General features: G+C 38.4%; 2 protein-coding genes across 2 annotated transcripts; one reads left to right on the top strand and one right to left on the bottom strand.

Annotated features, from left to right (window-relative positions):
* The first annotated feature begins 345 nt into the window (after positions 1-345).
* On the top strand, positions 346-2,041 carry LOC119771787. Its single transcript, XM_038267925.1, has 2 exons — positions 346-1,214; positions 1,384-2,041. The coding sequence occupies exons 1-2, from the start codon at positions 372-374 to the stop codon at positions 1,708-1,710; spliced, it is 1,170 nt and encodes a 389-aa protein (XP_038123853.1). The 5' UTR covers positions 346-371; the 3' UTR covers positions 1,711-2,041.
* Positions 2,042-3,347: 1,306 nt separating this feature from the next.
* On the bottom strand, positions 3,348-8,686 carry LOC119771768. Its single transcript, XM_038267895.1, has 5 exons — positions 8,402-8,686; positions 6,032-6,712; positions 5,359-5,610; positions 4,496-4,615; positions 3,348-3,704 (listed from the first exon to the last, which is right to left on the bottom strand). Exons 1-5 carry the CDS (start codon positions 8,477-8,479, stop codon positions 3,348-3,350), a joined length of 1,488 nt encoding a protein of 495 aa, XP_038123823.1. The 5' UTR covers positions 8,480-8,686.
* Positions 8,687-18,203: the final 9,517 nt, after the last annotated feature.

Here is an 18,203-nt window from a genome sequence, read left to right as displayed (position 1 = left end):
GTGTCTTATTTTCTGATCATTTTTATATTGTTTACATACAGTGTGGAAAATAAGTATTTGAATACCCTGCTATTTGCAAGTTTTTCCACATAGAAATCATGGAAGGGTCTGAAATTACGGAGCCCCTAAAGGGACATGGAGGAAAAAAAAAAACTTTTGCGAGATCTCGCAAAAGTATTGCGAGATCTTGCAAACGTTTTGCGAGATCTCGCAAAAGTATTGCGAGATCTCGCAAACGTTTTGCGAGATCTCGCAAAGTAAAACAGATGTCCTGATTCACACTCCTTGCTGGTTAGTGGCGGTATTGCACCACATAGTTGTTTGCCAACCGCCATTAAATAGAAGAAGAAGAAGTAAACAGACACAAAACAATGGAGGCGCAAACAGATCATCCATGGGAGAAGTTTATTCATTTCTATTTTAGTATTGGCCTGACATATAAAGACATCAAATCCGTACTTGGATGTAGACATGGATTCGACATTAGTGAGAGACATTTGAAAAGATTACTCAGGGCGAGGGGACTTTCTCGTCGTAAAGAATACAGTGATCTTGCGGTCCTGGTGGAATTCATCAGTAACGAGCTACAGTTCTCTGGTCAGCTTCATGGGTACCGGTGGATGTACGCAAAGTGCAGAGAGCATGGACTACTCGTTAAGAAGGAGGATGTGAGGTTGGTGCTGAAGGAGCTAGATCCTAGAGGAGTTTCTTTAAGGCAAGCAAGACGCCTAAGACGACGGAGCTACTTTTCGAGAGGGCCTAACTTCATTTGGCACATGGACAGCTATGACAAGCTGAAGCCATATGGCTTTTGTATCAACGGAAGCATTGACGGTTTTTCGAGAAAAATCATCTGGCTTAATGTCTATACCACGAGTAGTGACCCCAAGTTGATTGGGGGTTATTACGTTGATGCAGTCCAACGTTTAGGGGGCTGCCCTAGGATTGTGAGAGGCGATTTAGGGACTGAAAACGGCCATGTTAGAGGCTTTCAGCGGTTCCTCGTCCCGTTTCATCCAGACGGCACTGTTGATAGCTACCTGGAGGGAGCAAGCACCGCCAATCAGAGGATCGAGTGTTGGTGGGGTTTTCTGCGAAACCAGTGCGTGGAGTTCTGGTTATCCTTGTTTGCAGACATCAGAGACACTGGATATTTTGACGGCGGGTTTCTGGACAAGGCTATCCTTCAGTTTTGTTGCATGGGACTGATCCAGGTGAGTTTTGTGTTTTGACGTAAATGTGTGTGAGACTGAGGAGAGAGAAAGCTGGAGGGAGCAGGGGAGAGGAGAGAAAGAAAGGCCAATTTTGGATACGTTTTTGAACTATTTTAAGTTTACATGTATGTACAGTTCCTCCTAAATGTATTTTGTGTATTTTTAACAGGATGAACTGGAGGACACTGTCCAAGTTTGGAATGCACACACCATCAGACCATCGAAAAACATCAGTGTCCCCAGTGGTAGACCGAATGTGATGTATGCCTTGCCTCAACTCTATGGGACCAGAGACTTTCTATCCCTTGTTGAAGATGAACATATTCAGTTGTGCAAAGACGAATGTGTTTTTCGGCAGCTGATACCATGTGATCCAGATGTGTATGGACTATGCAACATCTTAATGTCGGAGTCACATCTGACTCTACCAAGAGATCCTTATCAGGCTGTGAACCTGTACAGGCACCTAAGAGAGGCCATCACTGCAGCTATTTAAGTCAGGAATATTTAAAATGCCCTGTAGGGGAACAATTAATACCAAACCATTTTAATAGCTGATTATTCATTTAAATTATTTTTTGTTAACATTTCACAAAATGTTTTCTATGTCTTAGATGTAAATAACCATCAGTATCAGCCTGTGTGCAGTGACAAATTAATAGTGAAGATACAGTATCTGTGAATAAAGCCACACATTTTAATGTTAGTGTAGCGGAATTCTTTTTTAATTTTTCTGTATGTAAAACATTTACAAACATTTGAAACCCTGAGGTAATGTAAACTTTGCCAAATCTGACTAGTTTGTCAATAAAAAAAAGTTATACAAACATTCAAGGTCACTTCTTGGGCAAATGCACTCACATAAAAAAATACATGTGATAGCATGAAGTTACAGTAGTACATTAGATCAATATGATGGAAACATTGTAATAATTCAGAAGGGCATATTACACAGACAAACTCAGCTTATACATTTTGTAAACAGGAACACTGGATAGATATCTTCGTATTGAGTTTTAAACTGCTTCTGAATAAGCAACTAACTGGCATGACTTCAAAAGGAACAATCACTAATTCTACCAGTGATTAACAATTCTGTAAATAACAGAATATCACCCTTATATGCTTTTAAGAAAAGAAGTCCAGCATAGAAACTGGGTTAGATTTAAAATAATCAAACAGAAAGCTGCAGTCATTTTCAAAGTATAATTTAAAATATAAAATCTGTTAAAAAATGGAGGTGTATTATTGCACCAGTAAAACAAATAAAGTGCATGCTGAAAAGGAAATGAGACTGCTTATCATGATGTCAGTGCATCAGATGTTTAAATGACAAAACATAAATACATAAATAAATGATTATCAACCATACCATGAGGCCAGTTACTTCTTGGCCTAGTTAAACCTGGTCCCACATTTAAATGATGTCCATTTCTAAGTAATTGCTGGACAGGATATTGTCAAACTCTGTCCGAAATTCTGGGTAAGAACTGTATGTACATGGCACATCAATTGTAGCTCCACAGGTATGAGCAACAGGCCTTCTGTTGAGGCCAGTTTCAGCATTAAAGCTAACCATAATCTTCTCAACACATATAACTGAGGAACCTGTGCAGAAGCGTAGGATTTTCTCAGCTTTTGCTTGATCAGCATTTTTCACATAACGTTGGAGATGGTTTAAGGTTGTTTGTTCTCTTTGAGACAGCACCACCTTATTAGTTTCAAGCAATTGCATTACTCTTTTGCCCGTAGGCTTCTTTAACTCATAAACACTCAACACACTTTCCTTATCTGGTAGTTTAAACCTCACAAGTGACATGGGTGTGGAGAGGCAATCTACAATAAATTTGGGCTCTTGGAGAATTGCTTTGTGTGCCATTAGTTCTATGGCAGGCTTCATGTTGTTCTCTGGAGGTAGGAAATGGGAACCCATCCGTGTGAAAAGGTCAAGCAAGTCCTCTTGATCACTTTCATCCAGTGTTCCCTGAAGAGCCTTCTCAACAGCTGATCTCTCAATGGGAGGGAGGTAGTTGAGAAATGATGACATCAGGATGTCTGTATCAACATGGTCAATTCCATTGATGCATGCTAAAATAAAAGCCATTGATAGCTTTACTGGCATAACACCATGATCTACAAATCCTTTAACCCAAATCCGTCCAACTGCTTGCCATTCCACTCAGAAAAATCTGGCCTAAGCCTTGGAACTCGCTCTGTTTCTCCTTCACACTGTTCAAGAAATTGCTCCCAGAAGGCTGTGTACACCTCCCTAGACACTCCGGCATCATCAATAGCTTTTTCGTTGACAAAGTCCATCTTTAAAGTCATATTCAGGATGCTGCTGTCAGTAAATACAGGCAAAAGATCATCAACAACCTTTATCCTGCAAACTGAAGCACGCCGTGTGGTCTGGGGACTTCCTGGGTTGCTGTCTGTTGGCATGTGGCTGCTTGAATGAGAGGGCAAATTGAAATTTAGCCCACTGTCCAGCTAGAAGAACAAAACACACAATTAAAAATCAGAATTGTCAAAGAATAAAGCAGAGGCCAAAGTATCCTAAATTTTGGCATATTTGTTAGAAGGTTACTGATTACCAACTAGGTTATCTATGCGCCTAAGATGTCATAATGTAAAAACAATGTTATTCATGTGAAGATACCTGGCAGTGGAGTCACACCAGAGTATGGTGTTTTCAGACGTCAACTAGAGCGCACCAGAGTTCGGCTAGAGCTAAACTGAGACCATCTCTTCAGGCGGCACTAGTTTATTAAGCATTAGAGTGCGATTGTGCTATCATACTGTGTCAAACTGGACCATATTTAAGTCAATCTAAATTTAGATTGACCTAAAGATCGAGGTGAGAAAAAACACCCTAAGATAAGAATTCCTTTAATATCACAAATTAACAAAATTTGGGTTCTAACAAAGCTTAAAACTACAGCCTATTTCTGTAAAAAATGCTTTATTGGATTTATATCACATTTGTAATTAAAGTGAGAATGCATCAAACATTAGAAGATATTGGGAGATATATTGGAAGATATTAATTTATTTTATTTACTTCTCTGATTTCTTTTTCACCGACGATTTTTATTTCTCCCCACTAGGGGGTTCTGTAGCACCCTCAGCCCCCTGGGGCCTTCATCTCAAGCATATTTTTATGAGACCATGTTACAAACTGCACCCCTTCTCACACTGGTTTCTGTTCAAAATTTGTGATCTCCTACCACAATAATAGTTAACACTGATGACATCAATTTGTTTGAAGTGGTGTGTCTTACCTGGGCAGCTTGCACTGCTTCCTCGTGTATGGACTGCTGCTCATCCAGGTTAAGCAGGCCATCACCTGAAGGGAGTAGAAGCTCTATCACCTGTGTAGGAGCACCACCCAACTCTGTCCTCTAAAGAATACAATAAAAGACAGCAGATACATTAACCCTAAAATCAGATTTATTTTCAAAAAAGTTTTTCATAATTACTTTTGTGCATGAGCATAACTTCCAGTCAACATCAGGAACACTCCAGACAATGTTAAGAAGTCCACTTAGGTTTTAGGATAAAAATTAAAATATTTTACATATTAGAGACATAACAGTACAATAAAGTTATAAGTCAAAGATAAAATTGCTGCACAATTCTAGTAATTAGACGAAAGGACTTAACTGACTCCCAATTTCATTAAATATAAAAATTAGTATTTGTTTTTAATACCCCATCAAACATGTGATATTAAAATTCAAAACATCCATCCATCCAACCATTTTCTGACCCGCTAAATCCTTCATGGGGTCGCTGGGCTCTATCTCCAGCATTCACTGGGTGAGAGGCGGGGGTTCACCCTGGACAGGTCGCCAGTCTGTCGCAGGGCAACACATAGACACAGGACAAACAACCATTCACGCACACACTCACACCTAAGGACAATTTAGAGGAGCCAGTTAACAGTCATGTTTATGGACTGTGGGAGGAAGCCAGAGTACCTGGAGACAACCCATGCATGCACAGGGAGAAAATGCAAACTCCATGCAGAAAGACCCAGGATTGGATTTGAGCCCAGAACCTTCTTGCTGCAAGGCAACAGCGCTACCCACTGTGCAACCCCAAAATGTATATCTTTATTAAGAAATTGTAAACAAAATATTACCTGTGTGTCATCCTCATCAACATGTTTTAAATTGATAACCACCACATCATCGTCCGAATCCCACACAAGTGTATCTGCCTCGTCAAACAAGGGGCCCGGTTCCGGTAAAGTGACGTCACTCGTGTTTTCTCTTCCGTCAATGCTGCTATTTTTTATGTCTGTTGGGGTTGACTGAAAGGGATGTGATGGACCTGGACTTTGTGCTGTCTCATCCTCAGATATTTTCCTTAACCTTTTTGATCTTTGTTGCATCTGAAAACAAATCAAAGACACAGTGCTTTAATTTCTTCAGTAGTAATCAAAAAAATAAATGCTGTGTAACAATACATGTTAAAACACAAAATCTATTAAAGGGGTGGTTGAACATACTGACAAATTGACCTATGTAATAATACTTAGTCATATGAATATGACTATTCCCTTCATTCAGCAGCACCTGACGTTTTTTGAACCATGAAGCAGCTCAGTAAACACAATGGAGGTGAACGCACGTTCCTCAAAACTTAAACACATCATCCAACAACTACAATACTTACCTCACTGTATATATAGATGGACAATTGTAATAAAGTTAGGGACAAGAGTCACTAACTTTATTAGTGACTCTTGTCCCCTTAACATCTGTCCATGTCAGTATCGTTATATTATTTATTACAAATATATGTGCATATACCTGGGCGCTTCCGTCACTATCAGTTGAATATGAACTATCCTGCAGATCTGTGATGACTGACTGAGATCCATCTTCAAACTGACCATTTTCCTCAGATGAGTGATCTTTTGGAGCTCCCTCTTTAGTACAGATGTAAAATCTGAGAAGTTTTAGTTTAGTTTGTTCATACATTTGGCCAACAGTGTGATTAAAGGGAATCTTGTTCCTTTTAAAATCGCAGATGTCAAACGTGAAGTCTTCAGCTCGCCCTTTTGTGGACTGCCCATCAGGAAAAAATAGTTCTTTTCCTAATTCCATGATCTGAGCAACAGTAGCTGTTTTTGCCATTGTAGAATGTCTCGTGCCTCCCCCACTGTTGGTCCGTACTTGACTGTATCCATTAATGCCAAAATGAAGCCATCCAATTTCAACCTTTCTTGAAGCCTTCTCTCCTGCCCTATTTCTTTCTCTGGCCATGGTATTTTGGAGTTCGTCTGGGGTTCCACTCGGTGATCCTCTTGTCTTTGATTTCATTTTGCGTGCCCCTATTTTATATTTCAATCTCTCTAAAAGAGTGTCTTTACTGATGCTTTGGCACTGTGTTTGTTCACAGAAAGATAGCACAGCTACTCTATCACCATATGTGTTTATGTATTTTGACATTTGCTCATCACTCATGATGCGCAACACTGCTTTGTCAACCTGCAAACAGAAGAGAGAAACACTAGTGTCAGTACAGTGCATTGTATCTATTTTGATGAATCAGAATTTTTTTTTATACTTTGCTTATTAAGATGCATCAAGACAATCAGAAATCTAGTTTAGTGCAAATTACATGCCATTTATGTATTCCCATGTATTAACTTATTCAGTGTAGTTGCAGATTGTTCTAGAAAAAGTTTTAAAAGCCCTATAAAATATACTGTGTTAGCATTCGTTCTGACACAAGTCAACTTTTGTGCATTAAATAATTTCATTAATCACTGCAATTAATGCACCATTTAATTTGGAAGATGAGGATTCCTTGATTCAGCATGGAAAAATTAAAAACTTCTGTGGTTGACGTTCTCCATTTCATGGCACAAAAACATTGTGCGTCCAGGTTATCTCAACCTGAAAAAAGCGAAAACCTGACCCTGTGTGAGTTAAGCTATATAACTAAAACTCCACCTATAACCAAGTATCTTATAGACAGGTATAGATTTATCTATGAATTTGCATACACAACCCATTTATGAATGAATGCATTTAATCAATTTATCCTTATGGTTAATCATTTAAAATAAATATTTAATTTGCTAACTTGAATATCAATTATTCAAATTTATTTGAAATGTACTCTACATTAATTAATGTATGTTTCAGAAAGGTAGTCATCCTAATAAAGTAAAAAAAAAAAGTGTCACAGACCTTTATATAGTCGTTAGTTGTTATTTATTTTATAGTTTTACTCTGATGCTTGATAAAATAGTCAAGAAATGCAGATTGGAAAGGATTCCAACTGCTTGCAAGGTGTACTTTGCTAAATAAATTCAATTCGATTAAATTTTATTTATATAGTGCCAATTCATTAAAACATGTCATCTTAAAGGAATAGTACACCCAAAACATGATTAGCCTTCATTTTCTACTCACTCCCATGCTGAACAACACCCTGGAGTACTTTTTTGATATCTCAAATACATCTGGAGATCTGGGAGGCTTCTTGCTGTCTGCTGACATTCAAATAATGGAGGTCTATGGTGACCGAGACAGAAAGGTCCATAAAAGTCCACAAAAAACGTGTCAATATTCCTCCATACTGCTCGTCCAATGTATTCCAAGTTTCCTGAGTGGGTAGCATCCAGAATTTACTCGAAACGAAGTCATTTAGAATGTTTTTAGAGCATAAACAGTAGTGGCTTTGCAGCAATCCCGCATACTGAGCAAGCATGAAGCGACATTACACTGTAAATAAAGCTCACCAGGACAAGCTTTGCTCTTTAAACCACCCGTGCCTGAAAACATGTCGGCTCTATTAATTTCACAAATTTTATACTATGATAAATCACTGGCAAGGAACGTTAACAAGCTGGTAATGACGATACAGGTTTTCGGAAATAAAAATCAACCAGACTTGACAGTCAACAGTATGCTCGACCAGCCAGGGAGTTCAAAGTTACCAGTTTTATCCTCTACTCAAGTTTCATGATATCATGTTAACATTGTTATTAGGCTAGTATGCATTCACTATAATTGCAAGAAAAACAATCATGCATTTCTACAATTCTACGAATAATACCAATATTAGCTAACGATAGCATACTATTCACGAAGCTATTCACTCTACTTTCGTCACGAATGCCTTGTTGCTAAATTTACGTCAGGTTATTTAATGGATTGTTTACTGACCTTGTCTCTCTTCATTCGTGTAATGTCGTCTTTTGGGACTTCTCTAGAAATTAAGAACCTCTCCAAATCGTCCTCCATGGTTGTAGCTGACAGATGGGCGTTTTATCCTTTTCGCTTTGCGCCTCCGCTGTTGTGTGTCTGGTTTACTTCCGGTTCGCCCCCGTATGTTCAATTTCCGGTTTGCCGACGTAGAAAACCTTTTTTTAATCTTTTCAAATGTCTCTCACTAATGTCAAATCCATGTCTGCAGCCGAGTGTGGATTTAATGTCTTTATATGTCAGGCCAATACTAAAATAGAAATGAATAAACTTCTCCGATTGATGGTCTGTTAACTTCTTCTTCTTCTTCTTCTTCTTCTTCTTCTTCTTCTTCTTCTTCTTCTTCTTCTTCTTCTTCTATTTAATGGCGGTTGGCAAACAACTATGTGGTGCAATACCGCCACTAACCAGCAAGGAGTGTGGATCGCAAAACGTTTGCAAGATCTCGCAATACTTTTGCGAGATCTCGCAAAACGTTTGCAAGATCTCGCAATACTTTTGCGAGATCTCGCAAAAGTTTTTTTTTTCCTCCATGTCCCTTTAGGGGCTCCGTAAAATTGTGTAAGACATTATCTAAAAAAATAAAAAACAACAACAACAAAAAAAAATAAATAAAATATTTTATTTTTTTGATACAGCACCAAATACGTATTTGAACACCTGAGAAAATCAATGTTAACATTCGGTACAGTAGCCTTTGTTTGCAATCACAGAGGTGAAACGTTTCCTGTAGTTTTTCACTAGGTTTGAACACCGCAGGAGGGATTTTGGCCCACTCCTCTACACAGATCTTCTTTAGATCAGCCAGGTTTCTGGGCTGTTGCTGAGAAACACAGAGTTGAGCTTCCTCTGAAGATTCTCTATTGGGTTTAGATCTGGAGACTGGCTAGGCCTTGCCAGAACCTTGATATGCTTTTTACAGAGCCACTCCATGGTTATCCTGGCTGTGTTCTTCAGGTCATTGTCATGTTGTAGTGGTGGCCTATTGGTTAGAGCATTGCACTTGGAATCCTGAGGTTCTGAGTTTAAGACCCACTCCCACAGACTGCCATTCAGGTTCCCTGAGCAAGACTCTTAACCCCACACTGCTCCCCAGGCGCCGCACAATGGCAGCCCACTGCTCCCCAAGGGGATAGGTTAAATGCAGAGGGGTAATTTCATTGCTCTGTACTTGTGACAGTGTAATGACAAAAAAAAAAAAATGCCAGAAATAAAAAAAGCTGGAAATGTTGTTAGACCCAACCTTAACCCTTCTTCAGTGATCAATCAAAACCTCGCAATGCATGCCCCCAGCCATGATATTACCACCCCCAATCTTCACAGTAGGGATGGTATTTTGGGATGGCTCTCATTCCTCTTCCTCCAAACACGGTTAGTGGAATTATGAAAAATTTATATTTTGGCCTCATCTGACCACATGACTTTCTCCCTTGACTCCTCTGGATCATCCAAATGTTAATTGGCAAACTTAGGTAAACAGACTAAGGTAGGTATTGTTTTCAGCTGTCCAAACTTTAGTTAGGACAGTAAGATTTTTTTTTGTTGATAATAAGTCTTTCAGAATAATTAGTATGTAAGAAAATAGCATGTTTGGATTTGTGACCAAATATTTTCTTTTCTTTGTTGTAATAATAGCAAGAATAAAAAAAGGCAGAGGAAGCCATATAAACTCACTGTCATGATGCTAGCTGTGTTGCTTACCTTTAGTTGGATAAGGAGCTGAAGTCGTACTGGTATTTGGAGTCTGGGTTGCTGTTGACTCTGATCTAGTGAGAGTTGAAGTCGTACTGGTATTTGGAGTCTGGGTTGCTGTTGACTCTGATCTAGTGAGAGTTGAAGTCGTACTGGTATTTGGAGTCTGGGCTGCTGTTGACTCTGATATAGTGAGAGTTGAAGTTGTGCTGGTATTTGGAGTCTGGGTTGCTGTTGACTCTGATATAGTGAGAGCTGAAGCCATACTGGTATTTGGAGTCTGGGTTGCTGTTGACTCTGATATAGTGAGAGCTGAAGCCGTACTGGTATTTGGAGTCAGGGTTGCTGTTGACTCTGATATAGTGAGAGCTGAAGCCATACTGGTATTTGGAGTCTGGGTTGCTGTTGACTCTGATCTAGTGAGAGTTGAAGTCGTGCTGGTATTTGGAGTCTGGGTTGCTGTTGACTCTGATATAGTGAGAGTTGAAGTTGTGCTGGTATTTGGAGTCTGGGTTGCTATTGACTCTGATATAGTGAGAGCTGAAGCCATACTGGTATTTGGAGTCTGGGTTGCTGTTGACTCTGATATAGTGAGAGCTGAAGCCGTACTGGTATTTGGAGTCAGGGTTGCTGTTGACTCTGATATAGTGAGAGCTGAAGCCATACTGGTATTTGGAGTCTGGGTTGCTGTTGACTCTGATATAGCGAGAGTTGAAGTCGTACTGGTATTTGGAGTCTGGGTTGCTGTTGACTCTGATCTAGCGAGAGTTGAAGTCGTACTGGTATTTGGAGTCTGGGTTGCTGTTGACTCTGATATAGTGAGAGTCGAAGTCGTACTGGTATTTGGAGTCTGGGTTGCTGTTGACTCTGATATAGTGAGAGTTGAAGTCGTACTGGTATTTGGAGTCTGGGTTGCTGTTGACTCTGATCTAGTGAGAGTTGAAGTCGTGCTGGTATTTGGAGTCTGGGTTGCTGTTGACTCTGATCTAGCGAGTGTTGAAGTCGTACTGGTATTTGGAGTCTGGGTTGCTGTTGACTCTGATACAGCGAGAGTTGAAGTCGTACTGACATTTGGAGTCTGGGTTGCTGTTGACACTGATCTAGTGAGAGGTGAAGTCATAGTGGTTTTTCGAGTCTGGGTAGCTGCTGACCCTGTAAGTACAGTAAAAGACAAGTTCATTGTATGGATGTTCTGCTAAATGGGATGTCATGTTACCTTCGTGTTATTGTTCACATTACAGTTTACTCTCATATTTTGAAGAAAACCTTGGTTACAAATAATCATTCTTTCTTATGCATTTCCTTTTTCAGAATTTCCTCTCTCCTTTTTTGTAAACCGGTTTTTAATGTTTTCTAGGCGTCAAGGTTATCACCGTTGTACCTAACTTCAGGCACATCTTTGACTCTTGCACCATGCCAGGAAAATCAGGTGCTCTAAGAGGCAGGAACAAACCATTTTATAATCATTTATGGGGGGGCTTCCTCAGTATGGGTTTGTAAACTTTTGGTGCAGAAGTGGGAATATTTAAATTTACAAAAACTAATGAAGTAAAGATGCATTTTAGTTATTTTATTTGATATTCATGCTTTATATATACTATATAACATGAGATTACTCTTGATCTTATTTCTGGTGCCCCGGTCAATCAGAGACACCAGGAGTCTTTATTTAAACTGTGTACTTACCAGAGACTGTATGACTGAAGGTCTTTTTACAGTTATGTTCACACTCTATAGTAAAAGTTGTATTTGCATACTGGATTTTTGGAAATCTGTGAGACAAATAAAAAACCAGGAACATATTCTCAATTTTAAAATGATAAAAACATTATTGCCTCAATAATTATTTCCATCCATCCATCCATCCATCCATCCATCCATCCATCCATCCATCCATCCATCCATCCATCCATCCATCCATCCATCCATCCATCCATCCATCCATCCATCCATCCATCCATCCATCCATCCATCCATCCATCCATCCATCCATCCACATAGTTACCCATCAGCACAATGGTTTGAGTTGCCATTTTTCTTGCAGCATTTTTTGCAACATCCATCAATCTCTTGGCAAGGAGGATTTTCAGAACCAAAGCACACAAAAACGTCATCCGTCTCATCACATTTAAGCCAAAAATCTCTTGTGCTGTGACTTGTCTGAATGTATACTCTAGACACCACAGTTCCCGACAGAAAAATAATTTTGATGTTTGCTAAGAAAACAGAAACAGCCAATTAAATGTTAAATAGACATTTGTTTCAATTCCATAACCCTTCAGTCAGAAAAAAATATAATGGTATTAATAAATAAATAAATACAATATGTAGCAACATACCCAGAAGCAGTGATAGACAAATTAAATAGTTCATGGTTTTTTATCTTATAGAAAACCAAAGACAACCACTGAAACAGAAAAAAAAAAACATGTCATCTACCCTGTAGAATATAACAAATATGTGGAATAAAAGTTAATTGTAAAATAAACTGTATCACAATACCATATATCATTACAGTTTTAGAAAGCTTTAACAAAAGTTAATCTGTAGTTTTTTCAGAGGTGAACCCAAGTGTGTCATAATCTATCATTCATCCTGAGCAAAGGATTTAATAAAAGTCCAGAATATGAACTTCACTAAACAAAATTCACTTAGAATAATATAGATTTCACCATGAATAGTTGTCATTCAGTAAGCATAGGGAAAACATTTGACCCATGCAGTTAGAAAGGTTGGAGGTTTGTTGTACAGAAAATATACATTTTTTGTCATTTTGAAATTATTCTTTAGCTCCATTAAAAACTTACCCAGTTGAAAGGCACAATCTGATGGCTGTCCCTTTCCAAGAGGGAAGCAGGAACTGGGACTTTGTAGAGCTGCTTGCCTCTTCCGTGTTATAAAATAATTAACATGCCCAAAACAGGAGGTCATATTTTACTGAAGATATGGCTAAAATGTGTTTTACAAAAAGGAGAGAGGAAATATTTTAAAATCCTTATCATAAGAACAGCTCCTTTACAGTCAAGAGCAAATAAACTGACAGTTTGAATATTTTTTCACAAACATCACAAACATCAGGACCAAAAACTTTCAAAACAAATAATGTTTAATTCTACTGCATTTCCAAAATAAACTGAGTCGAATTTAGGTTTGATCAATCTTTTTGTTCAAACGATAGCTTAAAAAGTGGTTATTTGTTAGTTGTATCTGATGAAACATAAAACTGGGTTATTCTTTGCAAATGTGGAATCTAACCACACTGTTATTATCCTCGGGTAATAGGTTTGGATTTCTACTGTATGGTGTTTGTATTTTAATAATTTCCCAGTTTTATTATGTAGAGTTTTTGAATCTTAAGCATAAACAGAGGTAAGCTGCCATTTGTATTTGGCTGTATTATCTGTCAGACATCTATGACTTTGCTTCATATATATTTTGCATCCCTGCTAGTTCTAGACATGCATGATTTCAACACTCGCCAGCACCCAGTCAAACAAGTTTTTTGTTAGTATATGGGTGATTTGAATACTCATCAGTCCAGAACTGCATGGTCAAATTTCCATGTTTAAGGTGTGTTTTTTGTTTTTTTGGCCACAGTAGTTCCATCAGGAAATAGCATGACGGTCACATATTCATGTAATATTTTCCTCCAGCAGATGATGAAACAGAGTAGAACATTTTTTGTTCCTAATTTTCATAAAATCTTTTCCTATTATTACTTTCTTTCAATTATTCACTGCAGTATTGGGAAGTACCCCCACCGACCATTCCTTCTAACTGGTTATGCCGCTGACGTAGTTTCCCTAAAGTTTGTTAAGCTGCTATACATCAGGATGGCTGCGCTGCAGGTGGAGACAAGAAAATATAGAACCTGAATCTTCTCCTCCGTACAAGTTCAGGCAGCACCTCCAGCACTTTAACATGAAGGGTACAACGGATCTTACCTGAAGAAGCTGCCTCAAGCCTGAGGAACAGCTTTAGATCGAACATAACTTTAGATCTCCCTGCAAAGGCCTGAGAAGGCAGTCATAGCTTGTAAGCGCTATGATGCAGCAAAAAACTCAGCAGTTTCTGTCAAGGGTTTGTTCACTATCTTTGCTAGATGAAGTTACAATTAACACCTAACCAATGGTTATTCTCTGGGGGTTGAGAAGTTTTGAATTTGACTGACGTGACTACATGCCTACTCCGCGGCTGCAACAATGCTGTGGTGGAAGTGAATAAATGGGTAATTGTTCTGTACAGCCTTAGATGCTTAAAGGTGCAGAGGATGATCTTTTATTTCCTGGTGGATCATATACATAAGTGGTGAGCTAAGGTTTCAGTCATTTAAGCACACCTTCCCACTGCGGTTCTTAGAAATTGGCCGAGGGTCGTAAGGAAAAAAGTGTCTGCGAAGTGTATGGGAAGAAAAGAAAGGCCTCAGAAGAGGCAGATTTGCTCTCACAGCAGCCCACTGTCACCATAGGCTGTCGCTAGCCAGGGGAGGAGGAGTAACGTGACCAACAGGGAGCAAAAAGTATTGATTATCTGTCAGAGCAGTGAGTTAACTGAGTTTGCTATAAAGCCCTCTATATAGTCCCCGCTCTATATAGTGATTGTGGGAGACGTGAAGAGCGGACGTTCAGGTACAGGGTTGTGCATGTGCTTTTTTTGGGATTTTTTTATGCATTCAATAAATAAATAGTTTTATATCCTTATTAAATAAATAACTACATATTTGTTTAGTATATTGTCATATTGTTCAACAATCCAAATTGGTAGGTGGCAATAAAGCACTTCCAAATTGTTTGCCAACTGCCATTTAACTTCACCAAAGAAGAAAAAGAGATGGACGGCAGATGGTTTCGCACCTTCTGTGGTAATAGACCAACTGTCTTTTCTAGTTTCAGAATCTAACCTTTGAGATCCTTACCTGTTCTGTGTCCCTCCTCGCATTTCCTTTCCTGAGTTTCTTTCTGATGCCTGGATTTCCCAGACTGTCCTCTTGTGTCAGCCCTCAGGAAAGGTTCGGTCTGTTTCTCTCCAGCTGGGTTTCTGCCTCCACAACGCTGTACCTTCAAGATCAGCGTCTCACCTGAGCTGCAGATTCCGTACAGTCCCTCCTTACTGCCCTCTGTAACAGTAAGCCTCTCTAAGCTTCAAACAATTTCATACCTTCATCTGTTACTGCTCACCGTCTCCCTTCAGAGACTCCCCATCTGGGGCCTTACTGATTCAGTTACCTTCTCAGTGTTCTCTATAAAACCACTGAAAACCTCTCAGCATCCATGATTGTGCATGTTTGAGTCACTCTTAAAGAAACATGTCAAATATGAGCTATGATTTTAAAATGGAGGAAAGAGGAATAGATAGGTAAATAATTTCCCCACCACAATATTTACAACGTTACAAATGATCAACAATATATTCAAAAAAATAACAGTAGAGGTGTATGCTGGTTGAACCATAACAATTAGGGATGGTAGGGACCAATGTGCACAGAGGGGTTGCTTAAAAGTAATAGACACCAAAAGCTGAATTAACTACACTCTAACAAATGGAAAAATTAATGATCACAACATCTTAAATTTCTAAATAAATTACTATAGAAAGATTAGATTTTCATGATGCCCTCCCTAATAAATATTCACACATATTAATACATCTATGCTGTCTAAATCCATAATTTAGGGTATTATATAATACACAAATTAAATGGATTTAGAAGTTGTATTTTTATCCCTGATCACATAGAATGATCCTAAATGACTTGGAGAGAAACTTCCTTCTCCCCCATGATACACAAAACTAGTTCTGAAAATGGCTTGAATTCTGTGTTTGTTAGTTATTGATGTGAATTATTAATTACTGTATTTTTGCTGTCAGTTTAGGGTAAATATACTAACAATAAAAATGAAAGTTAGGACAATTCATTTTAAAATATCACTGCTGCCACGCTCTGTTCTAGAGAACTATTTGTTCCAAGCTTGGTGAATAACTTCCACATGGGAAGATCAAATGATCTGTTAGAGTTGGACACAGATGACCAATGATTGGCTTGGTGTGATCATGGCCAGTCCATAGTTCCATTGTAGCATTCCCACAGAAAACCAATAGTAAGTCCATTACAGCTTTTTTCAAGCCTAGATAGGAATAACAAGAAAGATGGGGGAGTGGCGCCCCAGTGGTTAAGGCATAGAGCTTCCTGAGATTCTGAGTTCACTTCCACAGACTGCCACTCTGGGTCCCAACCCCCACACTGCTCCTCGGGCACCACACAATGGCAGCCCACTGCTCCTCGAGAGGATGGGTTAAATGCAGAGGTAAATTTCTCCAATGTGAGATTATTAAAGTTCGATTATTATTATGACTTCAACACTATCACAGGTAGTCTCCACTTCCACAGGACAAAAAATGGAACCCCCTCATTACCCCAACAGAGAACCTTAAACCTATTTCCCTCCAGATGCAAACCCAGACTGCATCCAACTCTGCTCTTTCTCTATTTACTGTGCCAGACTGTTCGGAAATATATTAAAAGTCCACTCCTTTGTTCCATTTGTAGATAATTAAAATAATTAATATAGTCAAAACTGTAAATACTGAGTTCCTCAATTACATTTTCTATTACATTGGACTTAAGAATACATTTAGAATACATTAAGTATAAAATTAAGTTTTAGATCCCTATAAATCTTTACAAATACCAAGTGGCCATTTTGAAATGTATTAGATTTACTTAATATGTATTTCAGATAGCTTAATTAAAAGTCTTTTCCCATTCATGTTTACTGGGCTTTTGCTTCTGGATTTCTAAAATGAAATTGACAATAGTATTCCTCCTGTATAAAATTTTTTTTTTAAATGTTTTTAGCATTAGCATCCTCTCTCCTGACAAACCAAAAAACTTTTACTCTCAATCTACAAACAATAATTGTTCAGAAAGTTATGGTAATGATAATTATGCTGTATTGCTGGGGAAGTGGTGGCCTAGTGGTTATGGCATAGAGCTTGTAATCCTGAGGTTTTGAGTTTGAGCCCTGATCCCATATACTGCCACTCTGGGGATCCTAAAGGGGATTGGTTAAATGCAGAGGTTAATTTCTCCAATGTGAGATCAATTATTAATTTATAATTTTTTCAGTTTACATTTTTTTAACATATATCACTAATCAACCCCAAAGTTATCTACAAGAAAAAAAATCAATATCTTATTAATTTCCTTTTACATATATTGATTGAGTGCTGAGTTTCATTCATTTAAGATTTAGAGCTGCAAGGCTACAATGTGTCTAAGGGAGAGGGGTTGTTTATCCTATTAGGGAGTGTTTGTGTCACAGTCTTGGTTCTGTTATGTTTTCTTTTGAGTATTCAGTTTAACTTTGCTCCATGTTTTTTAGTTTTACTGGTTTAATTCTTATTTTGTTGTGTTTTTGGATATATTTGAGTTCTAAGGTTTTGTATTTGTTGCCATCTGTTGCCCCCTTGTGTTGGTGTTTTTCCTTGCTCTTTCCCAGTCTGCTCTCTTCACACCTGCTCCCAATCTGCTCGTTGGTCCTTTAGTTAGCCTTTAACTTTCATTAAATCAACAAAAACTCACCTCTGCCTCTGCATTTGGGTCCTCAGATCACAACCAAACCCTGACAGATTGGGATAAACATAATGGTTCTCATAACAAGCTAGACTGTTTCTAAGGGATTATTTTATAACATGTGTTGTTTCCAACTGTCTATAATTGTTTTGGGTAACGCTATCACAGCCTTCCTGCAGGGTTTAAATTAATGCGAATCTTTGTGTAGCACGAGCAGGGCTGGGCATTACGCCATGATTGTCTCTATTTTCTTTGCAAAGAAAAAGAATGCCGACTGAGTGAAATCCATCAATCACAGTTTATTTAACTTGACTGCATAGTTCAATTCCTTTTTACCACTACAAATATCTAATTAATGACAAGATCAACAATGAGATGTAAGCTAGATATCATTTTATAGAAAAATTCAACTTCAGATATACCTTTCCAAATACATTTTCAGTTATAATACAAAACATAGATAAATGCTCAGAATCAATGGAAGCTTGTACAACCCAA

The sequence above is a fragment of the Cyprinodon tularosa genome, unplaced genomic scaffold, assembly GCF_016077235.1.
Source record: "Cyprinodon tularosa strain WSP-4 unplaced genomic scaffold, ASM1607723v1 ctg69, whole genome shotgun sequence".
Lineage (NCBI taxonomy): Eukaryota > Metazoa > Chordata > Actinopteri > Cyprinodontiformes > Cyprinodontidae > Cyprinodon > Cyprinodon tularosa.
The sequence above is the reverse complement of the archived record's forward strand: the minus strand, read 5'-3'. Positions and strand labels throughout refer to the sequence as shown.